Raw genomic sequence first — 26079 nt, 5'->3', positions numbered from 1 at the left:
CATAGCACTTAGGTCAACGCACTATCAATGTAGACACTGCGTTGCTTACATCGGCTGTTGCTGGCTTTCAGAAGCTGCCCCACAATGCCCCACACTGACAGTTCAATCAGTGCAAGCGCTCCTGGGGAGGACGCATGTCGCCCCCACAAGGAGCATAGTGTGGACATGCAAACACGATGTCATCACTGTGATGGCGCTGTGGCAATGTAACTTAGGTCGCTATAATCTTGTAGTGTGGACACACCCTCATTCCAGCTGAGTATCTGTCAGTGCTCAGTTGAGACACGGGCGCCTGGCATGAGCTGGCACCTGCTTTGCCAGCATCACAGGGTTTAGCTCAGTTTTTGTGGCTGCTCCAGCACTCTGGCAGGTGCTGTTGAAACACACATTTCATCCTGGCTTTATCATAATCCTCTGGGAGTCTATCAGGCTCCCCCGTGCTACCGTAGAGTAACTCAGGTTCCATCCGTGTGTCTGTTCTGATGCAATTCTGCGCACTGCTGCCATAACCCTTCACGCTCCTGCCGTCCTGTGAGATTGAGAGCTCTGACCATGAGACGGAACTTGGCTGGCAACAGGCAGCATTAAATGTTGAACAAAAAGGCTGCCAGTCGGACAGTCTCTTAAATACTGAAATGTGGACACTTGCAGCTGTCCTGAGGGTAAACACGATGTGCATGGTGTAATCGTCGGCAAAAGTCCTCCTTACCGTATATCACCGGTTCTGTTCAAATTTAGCCTATTATCCTGCAGGTTGCTTCAGGCAGATGGACAACTGTACCTGTGAGAAGCCCCACTGGAGTCAGTGGGGCTCAGCACAGGTGCAGGGGTCTGCCTGTGTGGTTCTCATTGCAGGATAGAGACCTTACCTTGTAAGTGCTTTGGGGGCAGGGACACTGTATTTTGTCTTTAGTGAAGCCGCAGCACACAATGGGGCGCTATAATGTAAAAATAACGGGCTCCTGTGGTGTAGCTGGTGTGACGTCTCAGAAACTGTACCGTAGTCATTTTTTTCACTGGATTTCCTTGTCTGACACTGATAGAAGAATAGGACCAGGTAGAGCTGAAAACTAAATGAGAGCGCTGCAGAAATCCCATAATTCCCCGCTTCTCTTGTTCCAATGAAGATGGGCACACTAGTAACATACAGACAGTGCTTAATTTGTAATGAAAGAGGTGATGTGGCTCAAGCGATTCTTTTACATAACTGATGCAGCAGGCCCAGAGGTGCCGGGGCTCTGAACTGCCAAGCTGCGAGGTGCCAGGCTCAGCCCTAGCAAGCCCTGGACAAATTAAGCCCTGCCTGCAGACTGCTATCTACTTTATCCCTGGAGTAAATATCTCGTACACACATGGAATGAAAATGGTGTGCTCTACGCAGAAAAAAATATTCTGTGATGTCTGTTTAGGAAGATTCTCCTTCAAGAACCTCACCTTATAAAAGGAATTTAAAAGCCACTGCTAGAAAAAGAAAGTAATAGACCTCTTCCTAGAAGAAAAAGCAAAAAGTGCCAGAAGCTGGGAATGGGCAACAGGGGATGGACCACTTGATGATTCCCTGTTCTGTTCATTCCCTCTGAAGCACCTGGCATTGGTCACTGTTGGAAGACAGGATACTGGGCTAGCTGGAACCTTGGTCTGACCCAGTATGGTCATTTTTATGATACAGGAAAGCAAAGACCCCTGGTGAGGAGGGGACGATTTGATCTCTGAGCACAGTTGGGGTGGAAGATTTCTCCAATAAGAAACAGCATTTTTATCCATTAAAGTTTCTCCCAAGATTTGGTGAAAGAATGGAGGACAAGCTGTCAAAATGCTCATGTGGTAGAGATTTTTTAAATCCTCAAACGTGCACTGAGGCAGAAAATGAGTATGTGGTGTGAGTAGCACTCAAATGTGCAAGCAATTATCAGAGGAAATGGGATGAAATTGAGCAAAGAAAACTTTGGCCGAATATCAGAAAATAGTCCTAACTATGTGGTCTCACTCTGAGGAATAATCTGCTCCTAGGAGGTGGTAGGGGTCCCACTACTTGGAACTAAACCTGGATTGGAGCAGATACTGCCAGGTATCTGCGCTGATAGCAGGTGGTGGAGTAAGGGACCAGATAAGTCTATTCCCTTTCCAGCTTGAATGTTCCCACTTTCTGTTGATCTTTTCAGTGGGAGCTCAGTTAGCCGGGGCTGTTATGTATACAGTTCTCTCCAAAAAGCTGCCTCTATGGTATTCTACAGTCGTATTAGCAGAAATAAAGAGAGTGTGTTGCTTGTTTGATGATGGATAGCACCCCGTGTAATTTGGGGATTGCTGGTATGGTAAGTTGTCTTCTCAGGGCCAGCATCCTTCCAATATAGTCTTGGGCACTGCTTTCTCTGGGGTGGGGGGGTCCACAACTCATAACTACCCGGTCTATCAGTCTGGCTCTGTGTGGCTTGTAGGCAGTTCATGACTTGAAGCACTTTCTGGTTTTGCCGGCGCATTGCAGCTTCAAGTGAAGCGATGTGTAATTTGAGCTGGTGTGTGTTGGGAGGAGGTGTTTGTGGTCAACATACAAAAGGGACCAGCCTAGTCAACTTGTGCCTGTGTTGACAGGTTGAAAATCTGAAAGAGAAACTTCTGGATCAAGCTCAGGAAGTGAACAGACTCCGTTCTGAGTTGGTGAGCCCTTGGAAATGAATACGGTTTTTATATCTGCATGACGTGTCTTTTTCCCCTGAGGAGATTGTTACATTCGTGGTTGAAGTTATTGGTTCCTTAGTATTTTACATATGAGACAGTAAAACAGGGAGAGAAAAGAAGGAAATCTTAGTGCAAATGGGGATTGTTTAGAAGCCGAAGGACGATGAATGAAATACTCCCAGAACCATAGGTTTGATTTGGATAGATTTTGACCGACCCGAGGTAGATAAATTGAAGTCCATTAAGTTAAATGCAGCCTTAAAACAGAGGCCCTGGCACTCTTCTCCATAGCAGGAGTTTGCTGCTTGTGTCCCTGACAACATTTCCCATGCCACTATTACTGTGGTATTCACTGGCTGCATTCTGCCCTTCACCCCAGAGCTGGCTGCATTTCAGTAGCACCGTATGTGTATGGTTTGTGAAAAGGGCAGAATCCTTAATTATTAACGATACTGTGCCAAATCCTGTTCTTTCTTTTATGGTGCAACTCCACTCAAGTCAAATGCATTGCAGGGGTGTAGGGAGAGAGCAGAATTTGACCCACTGACTAAAAGTAAAATATTGAGTTAACAAACACTTGGTCCCCCTTTTCTGCCCTTTTCAGGGTGGCACTGACTTGGAAAAGCATCGCAATCTGCTCGTTGCAGAGAACGAGCACCTAAAGCAAGACATGAAGTCATGTGAGGCACAGCTTCAGAAGCTGAAGAAGCAGCATGTGAAATGCATTGACTGCGAACACATCCAGGTAAAGAGGTCACGAGGCGGGGGTGTATGCATACAGACCTGTTCGTTATGGATCATGTGCCTGCGCCTCTGCCTGCTGATCACATGAAAATTGGCTTCCTCTCACCCCCTCCCAACTTGGTTTGCAGGAGAATGCAAGGCTGCAAGAAAGGTTGGCCCAGCTGCAGCTGGAGGTGGAGGAGGCTAAGGGGAGGCTGTCGGAGCTGGACCTGGAAGTGCAGCAGAAGACCAATCGCCTGGCAGAGGTAGAGCTGCGCTTAAAGGACTCCCTTGCCGAGAAGGCTGAGGAGGAGGAGCGACTCAGCAGGCGGCTGCGGGACAGTCAGGAGACTATAGCTAGCCTGAAAGCCCAACCCCAGCAGATAAAGGTGAGATGCAACAAATCATTTTTGCAGGGCGACTCCTGTCGATCATTCTGCCCATTTGCTGTTCAACATCCAAGCAGAATGCGTGTCTTTAAATTCCTTTTAGAGCGAGAGGGCCAAACCCTGGCAGGCTTTCTCCCCTATCAACCCCTTGATATCAAAGGGGGTATAAAATGGGCTAGCACTTGACTCCGAGAATCTAGGCACTTGCTAGCGGTTTGAAAACTGTTTGTTGTTTGTCTGTAGTTTATACAGAATCCTGGCAATGCACAAGGTGCTTAGGGTAGGTGAAATCTGTCACCTAAATAAGAGTCCTAGCATTATGCGCTAAAGATGCCACTACCTGTTTAAAGTTACGGTAGATCTGTAATGGTGGTTGTGCAGATCGGCACTGAACTCCAAGGAACATGCCAGTTTCATCTGGTCCTTGTGGATTAACTTCCTTGAAAATTCAGTGGGGAATGCCTTGAATTCGGGGAATGTCTTGGATTCGGGGAATGCCGTATCTGTCCCAGGCCTGATGGTGGGGAGTTTCTTAAGTGCTTGTGTTGGGAATTTTTTTGTAGTATATCATCAAAACGGTGGAAGTGGAGTCATCCAAGACCAAGCAGGCTCTGTGTGAGACCCAGTCACGGAATCAGCACTTGCAGGAGCAAGTGGAGATGCAGAGGCAGGTGCTAAAGGAGATGGAACAGCAGCTGCAGAAGTCTCAGAAAATTGCAGCCCAGCTCAGAGCCCAGGTATTCAGTACTGCATAGAGAATGGGGAAAATATATAACGTGTGGGTGGAAAAGGAGAGAAAAACAGCTACAGAGGAACATAGCAAACTGCATCCAACCTCAGAGCTCAGGTCTCTGGGTCACACCGGGAACGTATATGGGAACAACCTGGAGAAGTTCCATTGGTCGCATTACTCCCTGTTCAATGGCCCTTTTTGATTGACTGTTTCTGACTTAGTCACCGAGTCCCGTGGTACAAGTAAAAGAGTTTGAACAAACTCCGGTAAGAGTTTGCATAAAATGTTGGGTGGGTGGGTGAGTGATTCAGTCCTGCTGGCTTGGCCTCTGTCACAGAGTAATAACTGCAGTTTGGGTCCCTTCCTAGATTATGCTGTATGAGTCTGAGCTGGAGCAGGCGCATGGACAGATGCTGGAGGAGATGCAGAACATGGAAGATGACAAGAACCGGGCCATTGAAGAGGCATTTGCACGTGCTCAAGTAGAAATGAAAGCTGTGCATGAGAACCTGGCAGGTGAGGAACAGGGGAAGCAAGTTCTACAACAACCTGACACGGATGGGAGGGTGGGTGGTACAGGTACTGGGGAATGTAGCTTTCCAGGTGATGCTACACGTTCTCATATGCAGCAGGACTTCCTTAGGAGTTACTAGAGGAAAGCCACACTTGGATTTAGAAATGCCCAGCAGCATTAGCGAATCCTCCCCACATCCCTGCCGTCCGCTCTGATGGTAGTTTCAGTTCAGACCTACACTTCCAAGTGAAGGCATCCGAACAGGGGAAGGGCTTTATCACCTTCCAAGAGGGACCTTAACGTGAAGATTATCAAGGATCTTATGTTTGTTTGCAGGGGTCCGGACAAACCTCCTCACACTCCAGCCAGCACTCCGAACCCTCACCAATGATTACAACAGCCTGAAACGGCAGGTCCGAGACTTCCCCCTGCTACTCCAGGAAGCTCTGCAGGATGCCAGGGCAGAGGTGAGCAGGGCCGGAGGTTCCTTGCTCTGCGGTAGAGCAGGACCTAACACTATTGCTTTGATTCTGCCATAATTAGATTTGCACCGTGAGCATGAGGAGACAGGTGCTCTTTGATTCTCTGCCATGGGACCATCCCCCATGTTTCCCTTCTTAGATTCCTTTGCAAGTTCCCGCACTGTGAAAGAGGGGTGTGTGTGTGTGTGTAGCGTGCTGTTGTGGGGGGTTCTCCATACTTCTTTGATTTTTTCCCCTTCTCATAATTGGTGTCTCCTCCTCTTCAGATTGGACAAGCCATTGAGGAGGTGAACAGCACAAATCGGGAGCTACTCAAGAAATACCGCAGAGAGCTGCAGCTCCGCAAAAAGTGCCACAATGAACTGGTGCGGCTGAAAGGTGTGTGCGTGAGAGATTATTTAGGCAGCAATGAGGGCTGATCTTTTTGGTGGGTGACATTAATGCAGCAGGAGGGCAGAGGCGTCTCACTTCAAGCTTTGTGATTGGCCTGAAGTTAGACACTTGTTCAGGCGTGGGACTGGGATCGTTAGTCCTGGGGGACCTACCCAGAAGGGCAATAAGGAAAGCTTCAGCACTGGAGCGGAATCATTTCTTTCGCACAGTAACCTATTGTGGGCTGTCTCCAGATCACCGTGGTTTCACTGTGCTCTACTAGGGACATGATTCATGGCCTGCTGCAGACAACGTCTTGTGACTCCACCTCCCACACGCGCTGCACATATTCTGTGCAGGGCACGAGCAACACGTCTGTCTTATGGGAAGTCTGCACAATCTGGCTTGTGGTCTTGAAGTGTGTTACTCTAAATCTCCACCTTTGGGATCTGGAAGAGAATGAGAGAGGTGAAGTGGATCGTGTCAAGCATCTTCGCTGTCTGATGCCCTTTGATAAGAGATAATTGATGGGAAGGCGGATTGAGAGCTTGTCTCTGTATTTTTGTCTTTGTAAAGGAAATATCCGTGTGTTTGGCCGAGTCCGGCCAATAACTAAAGAGGATGGGGAAGGGCCTGAAGCAGCCAACTCAGTGACCTTTGACCCTGACGATGATGCTATCTTGCACCTGATGCACAAGGGGAAGCAGGTCTCATTTGAATTGGACAAGGTTTTCTCCCCACAGGCAACACAGCAAGATGTAAGTACATCCACATGTTTCTGTACTGGTACATTAGCATGGACTTCCACCACAAGAGAAAGGTAGAGACATAATTATTTCATAAGGTCGCAGCTCACTCACTGGTCCGTGATTTTGTAGGGGAAGGATGGAGAAGAGAAGGTAAATCAACTCTTTCCTCCAAAGGAGCAATAAGCAGGCAGAGTAGAACTCGAGCAGACTTGAGAGCTGTATCTCTGCTCCTGCTGGTATAAATGTATCTACTCTTCCATCACCCCATGATATGCAAAAAATGAATGTAGAAATGAGATTTCAGCACAGCCAGTCAATGCCCAGTGTAATCTGTGGGAGAGGCGCGGCAGGGGGAGTGGTTACGCTGGAGGGTCAGCTATTGTTCATTTTTATTTCTTTCCCATTGACAGGTGTTCCAGGAAGTTCAGGCCCTGATCACATCCTGTATTGATGGCTACAATGTCTGTATTTTTGCCTATGGACAGACAGGTGCAGGCAAGACATATACTATGGAGGTAAATTTTCCCTTCTCACCTTTTCTCTCTGTTTCCCTCCATCTTCCCTTTCAGTGTGTCTTCTTGCTTTACTTCCTGTATTCTACAGTTCAGCGTCATCATTTCTTGAGGAAGGGTGAGGATAGATTGGTCCCTAGATGACTGTATGTAATGAATATGCTCATGGGTAAATATGGGTAAATTTCCCCTTTGTCACAGTGACCAAGAATGATGTTGTTCCCAGGTAACCATGCACAGCAGCCCTGACTATGCATCTCCCAAGTTTGTAACAAACCGCACAATGCCGACAGCAGAACAGTCTGAAGAAGAAGGTTGGAACCTGGTTGTTTTGCAACCTTCTGGCTGTTCCCCTTCTCTACCATGAGCGTGGGAGGTGGATGTTGGTGATTCCACAGTGAATCATGGACGCCTGTTCCAAGCTTTATCATGGTGTAATATCCTACCGGTGTCCTCACAACTGCACACCTTATGGGCTCAGTGGTGAGTCTTGTGTCAGTCACTCTGTCACATGTTTCTCTTCATTGATGTCACATGTGAGATTTTTTCGTGATCATCAGGGAACTCCTGAAAACCCAGGAATCAACCAGCGAGCGCTCCAGCTGCTCTTCTCCGAGGTGCAGAGGAAAGCGTCTGACTGGGGCTACACAATCACTGTCAGTGTGGCAGAGATTTACAACGAGGCGCTCAGGTAACAGGAAGGGAGCCTGGGAGGGGTACGAGTCTGTAGGAAAGCTTGACTGTGGGATTTCTGTGTCCCTTAATGGGTGATATGAAGTGTGTGCGCTGAGTAGCCCTGCAAAGACAAGGGCAATCTCTCCTGGTGCTCCTCCAGGGCACGGTGGCTCCGCACTGTGCCTGGGCAGGGCTGGGCATAAATGACACACCCGAACTCTGAATCAGGCTAGCTATTTTACCAGGGAATTTACTTGTAGTGCTTAGGGAAATGCTTAATGGCTGAAAAAGCAGGTTCACTTCATATATCTCTCCTCCTCCAACGTGTCTAGTGTACAATCTCTTCTCTTCCATGTCCAGGTAATTGAGAAGCATATGGTGTCTCCAAAATCTTAAACTACCAAACTGATTCTGGGCTGTACGTGCTGTTTTTGATGTGTGCTCCAGTCCCCGAGCTTTAGCTGACTCGGGGCTTTCAGAACTCCTGCCTGGAATTCCTCCCAAGCCTCGGGTTCCTAGAATGCCTTCTGTTTCTCTGGTCTCTCGCTCATGCCAACACCTGTTCAAACATCAGCCAGCAATCAGATTGTATTTTCCCCTTTCGTGCTTGTGCTCTCTGCCTCCCCATTTTCCGCTAATAGATGTGGAAACCCCAACAGGCATTAATTGGAAGCTTTTTTACATTAACATTCTCTGCCTGTGTCTTGTGCCTTTGGCACGTTTGGAAATTGTGAGCTACGGTCTCAGAGAATGAGAAGCATTTTCCTCCAGTGAATTCTTCTTGTCTCCTTCAGGAGTAGGGGTGGGGGGTGGAACGGAGCACAGAAGGGTGGCAGCAAAGACGTTGCAAGAATGACTTAATTATACAACAACTGGGTAGGCTGAACCTGAGAAGGAGGCTGTCAGTTGTTGAGATAATAAAAGCTGCAAACCAGGCATGAGTCGGATCAGGTGGAAACAGGGGAGTGGAACTTCTGAATGTGGATCTGTTTGGGGCACTATACGGATGGGCTGTGTTACGTGCCTGACAGACAAATAACACACACAGAAAATAGAAGAGCTGAGACTATAAATAGATGAGGAAGCATCCAGTGGGCAATGATTCCTCTGAAAATCGTATAGCTAGTGTCGCTAGTATTTAGTCTGTGCTTGTTCACCCAAAGCCAATTCAGAGTTTTTAGTGGACAACAGTTGGGGTAAACGTGCTGGAGGAGGGACCCTGGCAGGGCTGGCTCTAACTTTTTTGCCGCCCCAAGCAAAAAAGAAGAGCGCCACTCCGCCGCACCCCCCCCCGCGAGTGCTGACTCGCCGAAGCCCTGCCCCCCGAGCGTCATGCCACCCAAAGCCCTGCCCCCCGAGCGTCATGATGCTCAAAGCCCCACCCCCTCAGAGCACTGCGCTGCGCCTAGCCCCCGCCCCTCCTCCGAGCACCATGCTGCTCTAAGCCCCGCCCCCCGGGCACCGTGCCAAGCCCCTGCCCCGCTCCGAGCGACGCGCTGCTCTAAACCCCCGCCCCCCCTCCGAGCGCTGCGCCAAGCCCCTGCCCCCCCCGAGTGCCCTGCGCCGCCCAAGCACCGCCCTGCCCAAGCCCCACCCCCCTGAGCGCTGGGCCGGAGAAAAAAAACCAAAACCCTCCAGCGCTGCCCTGAGGAACCAAAAAAAACCCCCCTGCGCGCCGCCCTGCCCCCAGGTGCTGCCCCAAGCACGTGCTTGGTCAGCTGGTGCCTGGAGCCAGCCCTGGACCCTGGCTTCCAACGGCTGGAAAAAGCTTGTCCTCTCTAGGTCATAAACCTGACCACTGGCAGAGCTGCAGAGCAGAGCAAAGCAAGGGAGCCTGGCCTGACACAGTCTGTAGTTTCCTAGCTGGGGAGGTTAGTTCAGGGGTGGTCAGGCTGAAAGGCCTCAAACCTTTCACCTTTGTAAGTCGCTAGTGTCGGGAATAGAAAATGACACCTGAGTCTGAGGGGAGGGTCACCTTGCCTGTCTCAACAGGGACTTGCTTGGGGAGCCTCAGGAGAAGCTGGACATCAAACTGTGCCCGGATGGCAGCGGGCAGCTGTATGTACCAGGACTGACTGAGTTCCAGGTGCAAAGTGTGGACGATATTAACAAGGTAAAAACATCCTGAGAGATGGAGAACCCAGGAGGGGAAGGGCAGAGATGGTACCTAGTAGATGGGGTGAACCAGCTGGGGATCACCTGCTGGGACGGAGTGAACTTCCCTGTGCATTAGAGAGACTTACTCAAGTCCTTCTGTTATGAACAGACCAGCTGCTGGAGCAGTGGTGGCAGCATAGGGACAAGAGGATGCAAATACCATACCTATTCTATGGGTTAATTTGAATTTAGTGCTACTGTCAATCCAATATCTTTCGTGAGCAATTAAGGTCAGTGGTTGATGATTTCATTGCGGAAGGAATAGAGTTAATACTTGCCAGGGGTTATGAGCATCTGCAAGAAAGAAAGGGACGGCCGCTCACCCACGTTCTGCTCAGAAAATGGGGGAGGTAGTGGTGCCAAGTGTCAGCAAGGAAGATCTGCCAAAGACCTGCCCCCCCGTTGCCATTTAAGAAAGCGGTGAATGTAGATGGGACAGGGCAAGCTGCTGGCCAGACAACACAGTGAAATCCAAAGGCTCACGTCTTTCTGCCTCTCTCCCAGGTGTTTGAATTTGGGCACTCCAACAGAGTGACTGAGTACACCAGCCTGAACGAGCACAGCTCACGGTCTCACGCCCTCCTCATCGTCACAGTAAGAGGGCTCGACTACAGCACAGGCCTCAGAACCACAGGTTAGTGTCTCCTAGGAGGCGGAGGGTGGAGGGGGAGGCTGGTGATCACACCTGTCCTTGGATGACACAGGCCTGGAGATTTGAGTTCAACTGCTGAAGTGGGTAACAAGTGAAAAAAGAACTGGGTGCCACTGGCCTGGTCCCTAGTGGATGCTTGTCTCTGACACAGAAAGCCACACAATTTAGCATTACTGGGAGTCGGTGTTTGGGAGCAGAATGCTCAGGGTGTTGCTGGTCAGGACTGGGTTGTATAGCTGGATTGAAGAGACTAGCTACTCTAGAACATCTGTGGTTATACACGCTAAGATAAGGTGCTCAGATTTCATGCTTCGGGGCATCAGCTGATTGCTACAAGGGTCAAGAAGGAATTTTTGCCCCCGTGCATTGCACAGTTGTGCAGTGATTCTGTATCAAGTGTAGGCAACCCGCCAAGGCAGGCTAATGGAAATCTGACAGATAGCTCAGCTTGTACAGTCCCATCGATTGGCCCCCTTTCATCAACTCGAAATGTAATGAAAATCCAAGCTGCAGGTTGATCTGTGGGACTCCCAATGCTCCACACCCATATAAAGCTCCAGGCGTGTTTAGTTCCTAACTGGAGGGGATGGGGCTGTTCCTTAATTGCTAGACAGACCCCACGGTGGCTGGCACTTCCACGTGGGTTGAGCAGGTAGCTGCACGGGATTATTAAGTCTGTGTATGTATTTGTGTTTTGGCTGGTCATAGGGAAGCTGAACTTGGTGGACTTGGCTGGATCTGAACGGGTAGGCAGGTCTGGTGCAGAGGGAAGCAGGCTCCGGGAGGCCCAGTACATCAACAAGTCGCTGTCAGCGCTAGGAGATGTGATTTATGCTCTGCGCGCCCGCCAGGGTCACGTGCCATTCCGCAACTCCAAACTGACCTACCTACTTCAAGACTCCCTCAGCGGAGATAGCAAAACCCTCATGATGGTGCAGGTGGGTTCTGGGGCCAGCTAGGCAGACGAGGTAAGGAGAGATGGTTGACTGAATCAGGAAACTTTAAACTGACCAAAAGCCAATTACAAGAGAAATCCAGAACCTCATAGTCCAGAACCTCATTGGGTTCTTAACAGGTCTGAGGAACAGACATAGGAAAGCTTGTGGTCTCATAATATAGGTGCGTTAGTTTGGATTGGTAGATACAATAAGGCTTCACTTGAGGTGTGGTTCTCCTCTGGAAGTGGCACTGTGGGATTCTATGTGCAGTGTCTCTAATTTTAATCAATGGTGCTGTTTACAATTGAAAAGATGGGTTTTTCCTAACTTGAGAGTCAAGCTGGATTTATTCCATCTCATCACCAGCAATAAAGGTCCCGCTGGCGAAATTATGACTAAGCGACACCTGAGAAACCCCCTTGGCTTCATATTTTGCCTTCAGTGAGACCTGTGCAGTCCTGTTACTGTCTGTGAGTTTGCACAGATGTAACTGCCTGGAACCTAGTTAGCAGGTCCGTCCCTGATGCATAAGTAGGAATTGAATGTGGCTTCCTCTCTGGTAGCTGTGTTGGCTTCTGCAGGGATAATGGGAGTAAAGAACAGTAAAAACTTGTTTTAGTTACTAAAGTGAGCAAGGCTGACCCTGAATGTCCCGTGGGGAGATGATGAATAAGGAGGTGCCATTTTTACACAGTCACTTTTTAGAGTAGAAACCACACTTCTAAGAATAAGTTTGTAGTGCAGCAAATGATACTATACAGTTTTAATGTGATCCGCTAACTGGCTTATATCTTCACTGGGCATTTATTTAAGCAGCTTCATTCTGTTTGGTTTGATTGGGGCAATACACAATATGTATTTATATAGCTGCCTTTGACCAGGCTCAGGAATCAATCACTGCCCTTCAGTTTTTTGGGAACACCCTCAATGTTACCACCCTGAGGAGTGGCACCCTCTTCTGGAGGCAGGTGCTCCATGGAAAATCCTCCTACACGCCACTAGGATTAGCTCTTCCACTGGTGTAAACTGGCATAGATCCACTGTAGTCTTCAGACTCTGTGTGTGTGTCTATCTGTATGCCCTTCTTTGTTGGCGTTTGCTACAGACATCTGGGCTTCCCTACAAGCCTTTACTTCCAACTTCAAACCATGCTCCTGTCTCAACATGAAAGTGCTGCAGGCCAGAACATACTACAGTCTCCCTCTCCAACATTAGCATCATAGCAGATTAGGGTTGGAAGAGACCTCAGGAGGTCTTCTTGTCCAACTCCCTGCTCATGGCAGGACCAACACCAACTAAATCATCCCAGCCAGGGCTTTGTCAAGCTGGGCCTTAAAAACCTCTAAGGATGGAGATTCCACCACCTCCCTAGATAACCCATTCCAGTGCTTCACCACCCTCCTAGTGAAATAGTGTTTCCTAATATCCAACCTAGACCTCCCCCACTGCAACTTGAAACCATTGCTCCTTGTTCTGTCTTCTACCATCACTGAGAACAGCTGAGCTCCATCCTCTTTGGAACCCCCCTTCAGGTAGTTGAAAGCAGCTATCAAATCCCCCCTCCCTCTTCTCTTCTGCAAACTAAACAACCCCAGTTCCCTCAGCCTCTCCTCGTGAATTCATGTGCTTCAGCCCCCTAATCATTTTTTTTGCCCTCTGCTGGACTCTCCAATTTGTCCACATCCCTTCTGTAGTGGGGGGACCAAAACTGGACACAATACTCCAGGTATGGCCTCACCAGTGCCGAATAGCCTCTCTTCTTGAGTTCTCTCAGTGCCACTGTGGACTAGCTGCACTTGGTTGGGTCTGTGCTGGTGATGAAGAATGAAGAATAAGTTACGTTTTGTGTAAATGTATGGCATTCCTCTCCCCTTTCCCTGATCATCTCCATTTCTTACTCCCCTAGGCACTGCAGAGTAGCTTGCTATTTGGGATGTGCCACGGACTGAAAGGGAAAGGTTCCAATGCAATGGAAGGGGCCTTCTTCTAGGAGATACTCAGGTCTAGCTGAGAGCCTCTTCCTCTAGTGCGCTAAAAATAGAGTGTAGCTGCGACAGTGCAACCAGTGAGAGGGCTGGCCACCCTAAGTACAATCCGACTGAGGACTGTAGGATGGACTTAGGCAGTCAGCCCAGCCTGCTACCTGCACCGCTGCAGCTACCCGTCTATTTTTAGCGTGGAAGTGGGCTCAAGCTTGTTCGCACACATCTATTCAAGCTGGAAATGACACCTCCCGCTCAAAGTAGACACGTCCTCAGTGACAGAGGAGGAGCACAGCGTTGTCCGTCAGGGCCCTCCGCCAGCATTAGAGCCAAGAAGTAGGAGCATCCAATGAGATTCAGTCAGCCCTGCCTGCTTGTCTGTTTACACTGTTCTTGGGGCACTGGTGTGAGGAAAAGACTTGATCTTGAAATAGAACCAGCAAAATTCATCCTTTTCAATCGTCTCTCTGATAGCTCTGCTCAAGGAGAGCTCTCTTGTGCGTGAGCGGGAGGGAGGAAAGCTGGTAAATCCATTCACAGATTCTATACTGGGCAGGTCACAGAGATCTACTTGTACATGGAAGTCTGAGAAATCTCGTACTAAACTATGACTCTAAACATAGCCAGGCCAGGCCAGGGAACACGTGGCTCTTTGGGGTGGGTTTCCCCCTCTCCTCTGTGTAGTCTTCTGTGGCTGGCATTATCAGATTCTTAAGAGTCTCTCTCTACTCACCTCTATTTGTTCACAGTGACTTGGGGTTGTTTTCTTTTTAAACCTCCCTGCAGCTTGTGTGCCTCCTCCCCACCAGGAATTTCACCACTAAATCACTAGAATGTCTGTGTCTCCACTATTCCCTTACCGAAGAGCCCGGAGCGGTTGCCAGCTGCTGTAGCTTATTGCAGCTCTCCTACAAACAAAGAGTGTGTTAGTTACAGGGAACATATTTGACTCTGATTGTAAAGCACCACATACACGTGCAGTGCTATAATGGGAAATGATTGTTGTTAATCATAGTGTCCTAGCAGCACTGAAATACTCTGCTGTGATTGAGAGCTGGAACTTAGATTCTCTCCAGCCTCACACAGTAACTGCTGGCTGATAGTGAACGTGGCGCTTCCAGTCCTGCCCTCCTCCTGTTGCCAGGGATCGGCGTCTCCCCGCTGCGAGCAGCATGGGAATGTTGGGAGGGAGGCAGCAATGTTCAGGGCAATGAATGCTGTGTATTTCTGTCTGGCTCCAGGTCTCTCCAGTGGAGAAGAACACAAGTGAGACTCTCTGTTCCCTAAAGTTCGCTGAGCGGGTTCGCTCCGTGGAACTGGGCCCTGTATCCCGGAGAGCAGAACTAGTGTCCTGGTCTAGTCAGGAGCACTTAGAGGTAAGTAACCAACCCCACTGCACGCTTCCATTGCCTTTCATTAGGGTGTTCTGTTCATTTCTATGGTGCGCTGTTCACGTTCTGTTTCTCTGCGACACACACAACCGCCTCCACCCTGGAACAGTCTTTCTCCCTCTCTCACCAGCCCCAGGGCCTGACTTTTGGAACTCCCTCTGAGTGGCCTTCCAGAATACACCAGCCTGCTCAGAATACAACAGCCCATTTTCTGACTGCCTGGAGCAATAGTGAGCCCATTATGCTCGTCCTGCATTCTTCACGACTGCCTGGAAAGTGGCAGATTGACTAGACTGGCCCAGTAGGGTGATTTGTCTTAAAAAGCCCTTAATGGTGCAGTCATTGTGGCGTTTCTTTGCAGTCTGAGCCCAGTCTCCTGCTCTCTCTCTCTCTAGAATGATTCGCCAGTGGCAGCCCAGCCCTCCATTCGATCACATTCTTCTCCTAGACCTACAAGACGAGCAGGCTCATTCCGGAGGAAGCTCCAGACTTCAGGTAGGTGTAGTGGAGAGGTCTCCTTTGGCCTCTCTGTGCTCCCCTATTTGCAATAATGCTTCCTGATATAGCTGGATGTGAACAACACACACTTCACCCTCTGTCCAACCGGTATTAGTCCTAATCCCCACCCCCACCGCCACGTCCAGCTATGGTTTCTGAGTCCCTCCCAGCAAGAAGATAACTTCTTTTGAAGGCATTGTCTGCACAAAAGGCTGACCCAGAGGGCTTGTCTTACCAGAAATGTGTGGGCATTGGCTCTGCAGCAGCAGACCGAGCCCTTAGATCTCAGAGGAAAGCCGCTCAGGCACACAGGCTGTAGAGTAAATTCACAAGCCCCTAACAGGGAGAAGTTAGGAGGCTCGTATGAGTGGATGATGGTATGAGAGACTGATTATATCCTGTAATATCCTGGACAAACCTTAGGGAATTAAGACAAACTAAAGTAATTGCTCTGGTTATCCATTCTTTGAAGCCACCCCTCTCAGAGAGGAGCCATAGACTAGTTCAAATTGGATTCTCTAGGGACCCACAGACAAAGAAGGGATTTTTGGATAGATAGCCTGGTTTTAAACTGGCTAAGGCCTTCCTCCAGGCAATGGGCAGGACCCCTGGTCCACAGAGGGCCCCAGCCCTTAGGGAAGGGTTGGAAGGGCAGGGCCTACTGAGGCCCTGTAAGACTCTGTGCTTGTTCTGAGCTGAAGCTGTGATGAACTTGAAACCACAAGGAAAACCGTTGGGTGGTGTGGGGAGGTGGGGGGCTGAAGGACTACTCCTGCCAGAGCCCATATTCGGGTTGGGGTGATCTCTGGTAAGCTTTTTAGCATGTGTGTAGGTTCTTTCCTTGTTTTTTACTATCTTTTCTGTGTGGTGCTTTTACCTTAAGAATAAAATAGGCTTGCTTAGAAAGTGCTATGTGGTGAACACTGTTCACCATCTCTGCAGAGAAAGCAAGCAGCTGTGCTTGGGCAGTCTGTCTCTGCTGCTGGGAAAACCACAGCGAAGGCAGGGAACTGTGCGGCCTGGAAATACCCCAGACAGAAGGGAGAGAGACGGGGGTCTCCACCCAAGAAAGGGAGCTGGAATCCTGGTGCCCCTGCTGGGTCACTGAGGGAAAATACAGGGCAGTTGCCCTGAACTGTGACCAACGGCTCTTTTCCAGTCCCAGTGTGCAAAGAGCGATCCTAGGAGCTGAGGTGTCCACCTGCTCTGATGTGTTGTGCTCTATTCATGTTGCCTTTTGAGGGCCTTCACAGGACAGTTCTCCAGATAAATTCCAGAATAGACACGACTAGGGAAAAGAGGGTTGGTAACAGCTGGGGCCACTGCAGCAGAGAACTAACTGCTCATTCGCCTGGAATAAGCTCATTAGCTAAACGCAAATTACCTGGCACAGTCCCAGTTAAACCTCTGCCACCTCCCTTCTCTGAAGAGGACCCTAATCCTAACTCTGGGGTGACACTGCCTGGTCTGAGATCTTAATCCCACCTGCTCTGCCTCTGCGCCAGCATCCATGTGGTAGGGAGCTGGTGCTGACCAAGGGAAAAGGGTTTCATTGCAGACTGCAAGCTGCCACCGCCTCTCATTTAAGGACCAGTAATGGCCACATAGTTTGACAAGGCAGCTCAGCAAAAACCACCCTTGGCAGCCCTTCCTGAAGGTGGTGCTACATAACCAGCCTCAATCGATCCCCTTTGCGCACCGCTCTGAATCCCACTGCCAACCTCCCCTCCTCCTTGTAGCACTGAGAGAAAAGGTGGGGGAAGGGGGAGGCTTCGTTGCGGGGGTGGAACATGTGTAACCTCGTCTCCAATGAAACTGTGTTGTTCACTTTGATTTCAGCCTGAAATTAGGGGAAGTCCTGGCCTCCAGGTGAGCATGTGCAGGTATGGAGGGCAGTCGGGCTTAGGCCTTTCTGTAAGCGGTGAAGGTCTCTACTTCAGCAAATGCTTAAGGGGGACAGTCAGGTCTGCTCAGTAACTGGCAAAGTGGGGCTTGTGTCTCAGAAACGGGGTGAGGTGGTTTGCAGTCTCTAATGCAGGGTGCTTTTTCTTTGGCAATCCATGTGCCAGGATTACAGCTGGGGCCTTCCTTTGGTGGTAGCCGGGAGAAGCCCTCAGACCCTAGGAGCTCTGTCTGCACATTGGTGTTTGGGGCAGGAATTACGCATTCTCCCCTTTGCCATAGTATTGATGCTCTTTTCTTTCCTTGTAGGAAAGCTGAGGCCAGTCCCCGTGTGATGGACACACTCAGCTGGGAAACAGGATCTGCTCCAGACCCAATGAGCTCATGGTGTGAAGGAGAACTCCTGCGTTTCAAGAGATGTGAAAACAGAAAGAGACTCTCTCTCCTCCTCCCCCACACCCCACCATCGGATTGACAGGGCACAGTGACACATTCAGGAGAGAGCAGGACTCTGTGGGATCCAAGAGCCAAAGGTGAAGACAGTTCTCTCCAGGCTCCCGGGCAGAGGCAGAAGCTCTTGGAAGCATGGACACAGGCTGCTCCACTGCAGCTGTGAAACCAGGTTGGCAGGTGCCGGTTCTCCTTCCCCCATCTCTGAACCAAGACTCCTGTAGAAATAAAGCCCCACCCAGAGACTCGTGCCACCACATAGGGGCACCAAGCTTGGCTGTGCACAGTACGGACTCCATTGCTGGCAATGGATGTCCCTGGAGCTGGATTCTGGTGGAGCTGAGCCCAGGGGATTTTACCTGCCTACCTGTGGCACTTATGCATGTACACTTCTATTTGCCATATGGAGGTTTTTAGTGGATTTGAAGGGAGAGTAGAGCTGCCAGGGGTCTCTCCCATCTCACTGCCCCGGCTTTGTTTTTAAATGAATAAAGAGTATCACCCAACTGTTGGTTTAAAACCTACCAACCAACCAAAGGTGTCTGTGCTTTCCTGGGTGCAATGACCAGGCCTGCGTCTGTTCGGATCTATTCATGGCTGGCCGGCTGCTGCCAGAGTGAGGGCTGTGGAAGAGAAGATCACAAACTTTTATGCCACCGACTTCATCGCCTCATACACAGCTGGGGTAAAGCTTGTGTAGGTGTCGGCTGGTCGGGGACAACCTAGATAGGAGGTAATTTACTGCAGGGACGTCCTCACTGGCCCTGGTTCAAACGTCATGCCGCGGTACTTGCTCACATGCGATTTCATTGGATGCTGCTGCCTGACACACCACCCAAAGGGAGGGGGAGGGTGAATTTCAGAGGTGAGGGTGTGGGCCTCTTTCTCTTGGATTTAAACAGCATTTAGGGATCCAGAGGGGTCATAATTTGCTGTGCTAAAGCTCACAATCCCTTCACTTGGAAGGGGTCTGCCAATGATTTCCACATCTGCAAATGGCAGAGGGGACTGTCCTCGTCACCCACTTTCCCTAAAAATACACACAGTATGTTCTTCTGAACCCACGTTGCTGTTTCTCAGGCAGTCCTCCCACTCCACCAACCATCTCCTTAGCTGACTATAGCTGGGAGGCTGGGGATGGCCGCACAGGAAAGCAAGTTTGCTGCTCACTAGGGTAAACGTTGAGGCAGAAATGTATTAGTCCTTCCCTGTTGTTTGTCCCTTAGCAGAACTTTCCCAAGGACCAGGCACTCTGCCATGACGAGTCCTGCACCCTCGGCTTGTAAAAGCAGCAACCAGCCACCACTAAAACCAGCAGAACTGTGGCCTTAAACCAAGGATTCCTCAAAGCCAGCCAGAGTTCCTTGGATCCAACTCTTCCAACTCGAGAGGCAACTGAAGCTCTTAAATGACTTTCATACCTTTATCCATCTGGCAGGAGAGGGGTACAGAGGTTATGGTTAGAGCTGAGAAAAGCAACGACTGCCTTTTAACTGGTGTTTTTCTTATAGCGATGACCCAGCTTTCTAGCAGCTATAACTTGGTACTGCTCTGCTGGAGCAGTGAGGTGGGTGCTATCTTGCTTGCCAAAGACCAAGGGGTTCTTAACACTGGGTTTAAAAACTGAATCAGTCCTTTCCCAGATCAGGCTGTCTCCTTGAGCTTACTCCTGCAGAAACTTGTGTGCCAAATTCTCTCATGTGTGACCAGGGCATCTATTTATTTTGATGCTTGCATAGGCCAGGAAAGACTGGAATCCTGCTCCCATTGAAAGCAAGATCAGGCCCCACTGTGTGTGATGCAGAACATTGGTGCCAGAGCCCTTTCTTACCGTCCCGCTGCTTCTCACCCCTGCCCCCGCCCCCACCTTGCATGCAGTACTTGCCATACAGCGCTGTGCAAAAAGCACCCGTTAATGTGCCAGTGGAGTAAGGCTGCTGCTGCTGAGCAGCGATCGGATGTTTAAAAAAGCTTCAAATAAAGCTAATTGTAAAGCTATTGAAAAACTTCCTTCTCTCTAAACAGCTCAGTGTGTTTGTTCATGGAAGTGTCTGAAATATTTATAGCCTCTCTTACAGTATCTGACTGAAAAGAAACGAGCAAAAAACTTTGGTTTATATAGTGAAGTGTGGCTGTTGTCTAACGTTTGGGGGTGGGGTGGGGTGCAGTGGCTGGAGTTCAAGCCGTTGTTTAGAGCAGCTGTCCAAATACACCCAACAGGGTGTGCTGGCCTGCGTTACCGAGGACAGGCTGCATTTGTCAATCTTCCCTGTATTATAAAGACTTGATTCCACCTTGGCTCTTTCGAAGCGTGTTCTTGCGCTGTGGAGTCTAGTTAAAAACTCTAGCCTTTTGTAAGATTAGATGTTTTCACATATTTTAATAAAAAGATCCTGTTTTGTAATAAAACTTATTTTAAATAAATTGTATGAAGCAACTGCTTTCACGCGATTTGTTTGCCTGCTGCTAGTTTATGATCGCTCGCCTGCTGGCTGCTGCAACAGCTTAGAATTCTTTCCACTCCCCTTTTACTGCCATTTGCAAAATGCGTTGCTTTGATCAGTCTTTCGCTGCTTTATCCTAAAGCGCCTATTTAATCTCTCTTGTTGCTGCTGTTTATTACAATCTGAGGTGCAGCTTGTCTTCTGCCAACCGCTGCCTGAGAAACATACAAAAACTTAGGAGCTTTTTCCATCACAGACCTTGAACGTGTCATTTTTGGGGCAGGGTGGAATTATTCTCTTTTCTATTTAGCGGTGGGTGGGAGGGAGAGAGGCCACAGCTGACAGTGTACTGTAGGAATGGTTCCTGGTAGGGACACGATCCTAGCGTCTTGCCGCCTCAGTGCTAGTGCAGTTGGCCTGAAAAGGATTACATAGCTGCTCGCTGCAGTGAGTCAGAAAATGAAGGGAGAATGTGGATTGCTCACTTCTAATAGAACCTTAATCACCATGTGTCATCCTCCCGCCAATTAGTGCTCCTGGGGGGATTCTGCACCACTGCACATGCGCAGAATTTCTGTCCCCCCCAGATTTCTTTGCTTCCCTGCAGAAAAATGACTTTCTGATGGGGAAGCAAAGGGAAGCTACAAGAGCAGTCATGTTTTGGGTGTCCAGGGCAGCCAGCAGAGAGGTAAAATCACCGTGGGGCAGGAGGCAGGACTGGCAAGGACCCGGCTGGTGGTTCCTACCCTGTGCTGGGCTCAGCTGCTAGTCCTGGCTGGGCTGGGGAGGATGGGACTTCCTCTTCCCCTGCACAGCATCCAGGGCCAGGTCAGACTCACCCCCGCTTTCTCCCCCAACTGCAGGAAGCTCTGCAAACTCCCCCTGCTTCCTACACCCATTGCTCTTCAGCTGCATGGGGAGGGATCCTTATACAGGGAGCTGTCCCTCATCTGCCCAACACTCATGCATTCAGACCCCCTCATACCCAGACCCTCCTGCTGAGCCTCATCCCTCTGCACTCAGAACCCCCCCATACACACCTGAACCCCCCCAATGAGCCACCTGGATCCACACCCCACTGAACCCCACTTCCCCAGCATCTGGACCCCCCCCGAACCCCCCCACCCACCTAGTCTTTTCTGCCAAGCTCTATCCCCCATACTCAGACCCCCACCCCACAGACCCCCAACCACCATCATCTGGACTTCCTTGCAGAGACCCATTACCACTGCACCCAGGAAACACCTCCCCAACCCCCCAAGCCCCTGTGGCTACAGATCTCCCCTGTCCTCAGATCCACCACTGAACTGCCCACACCCAGACTGCCCCCCACAGAACCCTCTCAACCCACACCTGGATCCTCCCACACTTGGATCCTGCCTTGCCCACATGTCAGGGTTGGGTGCAGCCTCACCACTGAGTTAGGGTCCAGGGGGAGGGGGAAAAGCTTGACAGTGACCTCCCACCTCCATGCAGCCAGGGGCCTGTGCTCCCCACTGCCATGCTGGAGTCTCCACATTTATTTGACCCAAAAAAAAATATGCAGAATTTTAAAACAGTGTGTGCAGAATTTTTATTTTTTTGGCACCACATGCCCTCAGGAGTAAATTAGGACAAGGAGAGGGTTGCAGATTCACACTGGCTTCTGTGCACAAGCATGTAAGTGGGGAGGAAACCGAAGGGCCGCCCTTCTCGCTGCAGGTACAGAGTCACGTTGGATGCACGGACAGGAAAGACTTGCAGGAGGGGGAGGGAGAGAATAGCATTGCAGTTGCCTAGGTCAGCTGCTATGTGGGGAAGGAGGAGTTGGGCTCAGCCACAGCATCTCCAGCTCCTTAACTAAGGTTGTTTAATTCGTGAGAGATACAGTGTTTGGCAATAATTAGTCCCTTTTCTCAGCTAACACCCATTCCAGCTACATACAAATCGGGAACACAGGTGAGTCAGGTAAGAACAGTTGTGTACCACTTCCAGTACAGAGCAAACACAATAACTCTGGCTACACATCTTACTCTGCTCTCTTGTGCCTCAGAAGTTCCTGACCTGAGTCTGCTCAGCCTCGTACCTATGCTCTACAGCAGTCTCCCTCCCCATCAAGCAGCCGGGCCGTACCCAACTAAGAACTCGCCTGCCCGGAAGAGTAAAAGGACCAATCAACACAGGGCAAGAGCACCCCCTGGCTGCCCCTCATCCACCAAATAACCAGCTGCAGTTTTGCTAGAAAGCAGCCCTGGAGTTAGCTGATCTCCTACCAGACCAGAACTGCGGGCAAGAGAGGAACTCTAGGTGCACAGAAATCACGTAAAAGGGACTCTGCTACCAACACCAGTTTCATTCTTACCCTCTTGTAATAAAACAGCACAGCACTCTGACTGCACCAGAAACCAGTGAGCACAGCCGGCCCCAACTTCACATTCTGCCACCGCCGAGCAGTACCACACTAATTAAACCGCACCTCTACAGTGGCGGGATGAAGAGTGGCCTAGTTAAGGTGACGCTAGCTTGCCTATTACATACCTACATTTGACTCCAACACACCTTTGAACTTCACCAAAATCAAATCCATCTACCTGAAATTTCACAACAGATCTTAATGCAGTCAGCAACATTTGTATGGACAGTTCGGGCTCAGTCAGACAAGGCATTTAAGGGAGAGGAGACAGATCAATTTACAGTGTAGTTTGGCCCATCCTAGCACCAAGCCAGCAGATGATGCGCTTCTATTGTTCTGTTGGTCCTGTTGAGGAGCAGTGCTTGGTTGAGTTGGGTGGGGAATTGTCTTGTGTGTGACAAACAGTTTTTATAAAGGAACAGAAACTTTACAGAGCCTACAGGGTCTGCTGTAAACATCCCATAGGCCGCATGGTCCAGAAGCAGGTGGCCAGGAATGGTAAGGGAGAAAGTAGTAGAGAGTAGATTCCCTACATTTATTCTTTTCTCTCTCCCTCACTTCTGGAGTTCACACGACTGCTGAACTGGAAGTAGGCAGTGGGGTGCTGGAGACAGCAGCAGATTCAGATTTACCCTGAAATGAATTTCATTTACTAGACCTGCTATTTTTTATTTCACCTGTTTATAGGGAAACACTTGCAAAACACCTAGAGCTGGTAGACAAATGGTTAATCAGCAGCCTACAAACTAACAGCTCCAAGAGACAGCCTGACAGTGAGAGAGAATGAGCTCCAAGACCAACCACGATGGATCCGTTCCTAGACTACTAAATGATCACAGAAGCTGAAAGGATACAGCATGGGGCAAAAAACAAGGGAGGCACCCCAAGGAACCAATGAACGGCTAAACCAAGGGGTGTTCCCGCATGTCAGAAAGCTAGTATTTGGCCAGGATACTTATTTTAAGCAGAAGACTAAACCTCTATGCACTTAACCATGAAGAACATCTGCTACCACAGTCTGAGGCATGAGCCACCATGCTCAGAAGTGGAGCCAGGACTTTTCCACTGAACCCACCAAGCACCTACTTACTGCATCTCAGCAAGAGTCACAAACTCAAGCAAGTAACTGGGCATTTGCTCCATGCTGGTCTGAAGCAATCCCAGCAGAGGTTAGTTCTTCCAGGCTGGCACAGCTCTCCAAAGAATTATGGAAAGCAACTGATGAGTGGTCTCAGGGTGCAAGTCACTTTGCCTGAGGAGGCTGCACCTAACCCACAGAACCACACTGTCTGTCTCTGCATAGCTGAAGAGGGCAGTGTTGGAAGTTTAACATATAATTGTGTTTACCGAGTTTCACTGTATTTACCAAAAAAAGAGATGCTCTAACTCAACTGTTCACCCCACCATGCACTAGGAGAGAAACCGCCCCTTTCCATCTCAGTTCAGCTGCTCCATGCGGACACAGGCACAGCTGCAGAATGACTATTTGCATTACTGGGTGTTTTGTGAAAGACAAATAGTCAGGTAGAGAGAAAAACAACCAATTGCGCCATTTCTGATGCAAAAACAGCTGATTCTGAGAAAGGCAGTTTTTCTCCAGCTCAAGTTATTTTCATAACATTTCCTCCATCCTTCACCAAGTACTCTGGCCTTTTTCAGGTGTTTTGATGATAAACTTGGAGCTTGTGGCCTTCTGGCACAGTTGCACCCGATCTACACAGAGTGCCAGGGTAATCCTCACCCAAGCATGGATCTTTGCTTATTTACAAAGCTGGCACATGACAAGAAGCTCTCTGCCTAGTGAGCATTGGGCAATCCTTACCTGCATGCCACTCTGCCTTGGGCGCGCGCTGAAGTGTGTGCAGTATTACCCAATTCTTCTCCCTTCTGTCCTCATTTCTCAATTACACCCGTTTCTAACTTGAGTGATGCAGCTGTCTGAGCATTTTTCATTTTAACAAAACCCAGACATGGGTGTGGCTCCATAAAACAGCCTGGATTAGCACACAAAGCAGCAGTGAACAGCACGCACAAAGGGAGGCTGACAGCCGGTGTTTCACAAGTCCCTTCACAGCTCTTGGGTCTCTCTCCAGACTACTCTCAGAAAAGTTAGGACAGATTTCACCCTCAGCCCTGCTCTGCTTCTCCTCAGGTGTCTTGATCTGATTTCCACACCCACCACCATAGCAGGAAGGGTCTTGCTCTATGGCTACAGAGGTTGAGCCATCGTAGACACCTCTCTCCACATTGCTATTCATACCGAGGCATTGGAGAACTGCTCAGACCACTCTTGTGTGGCCCAGTAAATGCACAAGACAGACCAGAGGGGGGTGAATTTAAGATCGCATTGTTGACAGGTGTGGATCAAAGCACTTTAATGGTCATACACCCTTAGAGTGCTTTTATGGCTAGAGAACCTCTCTACCTGGGACCATGACGGAGCAGGTTTCATCACCGGGCAAGCAAGCAGGATGCCGGTTGATAGGTAACTTTAAAAGAGTGTGTGTGGAGGCCATGCTTAAGGAAGCAAGGAATTGAACCACTGGCTCCAGGTAGTGGCTATGCAAAGCTTCCCACACAGCACTCTGCACTGCACAGCCATCCTGAATGACAAACCCTCGCTGATCCTTCAGAACCATCCTACAGGATTAGAGCACCGAGTCCTCAAGTCATGTCCTCTGCTTGTTACATGCAGCCTTTGCTCCTGGCCTGAGCCCTCTTCACACCCTCCTTCTGTGCTTTCTTCTAGACTGCTCATACACTTGGATCCGCCTGTCAACCAAGCCCTTCGTTTTGCCCTAGAGCGCACCACTAGGGCCTGCCGCTGCCATGCTTTACTCACCCATGGAGTCCCACTGACTGTACTGTCTGCAGCACTGGGTCATTAGACTAAATTCTTCAGGGCAGGTATCTGTTAAGTGTCCAAGCACAGCTCACCTGCTGTGCACTGCTGTATACACCTCAGCACAAAACACTGAACAAGTTACCTCCAGCAAAAGGTAGAGTTATGGCCCTCTTCAGGCTGAGCAGCAATCGGGGAAGACAGGATAACACACAGATTGGTTTCCCCTTTGTTCCCAGCCCTTACATTGTCACGATGCAGTGCTGGAAACGCTTGGGTTACGTGATGCTGGTTCCATTGCATTGAGCTTGGGCAGTGAGCGCGCTAGCCAGGTTTGGGTTTTGGTTCTTGTACATCATACACCTGCTGTGTCTCCTGCCTGCAACCCACGGGAATCATTCAGACAAAGTTCCTCATCAAAACCCCAAAGTTGGGACTTTAATTGTGCCACAGGAAAAGGCGGAGATCCACATCAGACATGGGAACTGGTCCATTCAAGGACAAGCTGTGAATGGAGTTTTCTTTTAAAGCTTCTAGGATAGACTAAGACAGTGAAGATGTCCCGTAAAATGTGAACTAGGCGCTTGCTGATGCCCTCTCCAA

The 26079-nt window shown here is 49.6% G+C and overlaps 1 protein-coding gene across 6 annotated transcripts in view; it reads left to right on the top strand.

Moving 5' to 3' along the window:
* KIFC3 (kinesin family member C3) overlaps window positions 1-18318 on the top strand; it is a 40903-nt gene extending 22585 nt beyond the window's left edge. For 2 of the 6 annotated variants that reach the window (XM_039502992.1, XM_039502998.1), the window contains 16 exons: window positions 2593-2658; window positions 3284-3424; window positions 3552-3791; window positions 4355-4528; window positions 4893-5040; window positions 5375-5505; window positions 5787-5898; window positions 6469-6650; window positions 7052-7156; window positions 7714-7844; window positions 9821-9941; window positions 10490-10619; window positions 11346-11575; window positions 14799-14933; window positions 15344-15443; window positions 17658-18318. In XM_039502992.1, the coding sequence (XP_039358926.1) occupies window positions 2593-2658; window positions 3284-3424; window positions 3552-3791; window positions 4355-4528; window positions 4893-5040; window positions 5375-5505; window positions 5787-5898; window positions 6469-6650; window positions 7052-7156; window positions 7714-7844; window positions 9821-9941; window positions 10490-10619; window positions 11346-11575; window positions 14799-14933; window positions 15344-15443; window positions 17658-17683 (2172 nt within the window). In that variant the 3' untranslated portion in view covers window positions 17684-18318. Of the gene's footprint in view, window positions 1-2591; window positions 2659-3283; window positions 3425-3551; window positions 3792-4354; window positions 4529-4892; window positions 5041-5374; window positions 5506-5786; window positions 5899-6468; window positions 6651-7051; window positions 7157-7713; window positions 7845-9820; window positions 9942-10489; window positions 10620-11345; window positions 11576-14798; window positions 14934-15343; window positions 15444-17285; window positions 17330-17657 lie in introns of all 6 variants that reach the window. The other 4 variants (XM_039502993.1, XM_039502994.1, XM_039502999.1 and 1 more) reach the window with 4 other exon arrangements.
* Window positions 18319-26079: the final 7761 nt, after the last annotated feature.

This window comes from Mauremys reevesii, linkage group 16, assembly GCF_016161935.1.
Source record: "Mauremys reevesii isolate NIE-2019 linkage group 16, ASM1616193v1, whole genome shotgun sequence".
NCBI lineage: Eukaryota > Metazoa > Chordata > Testudines > Geoemydidae > Mauremys > Mauremys reevesii.
This window is presented reverse-complemented; position numbering and strand designations above follow the sequence as displayed.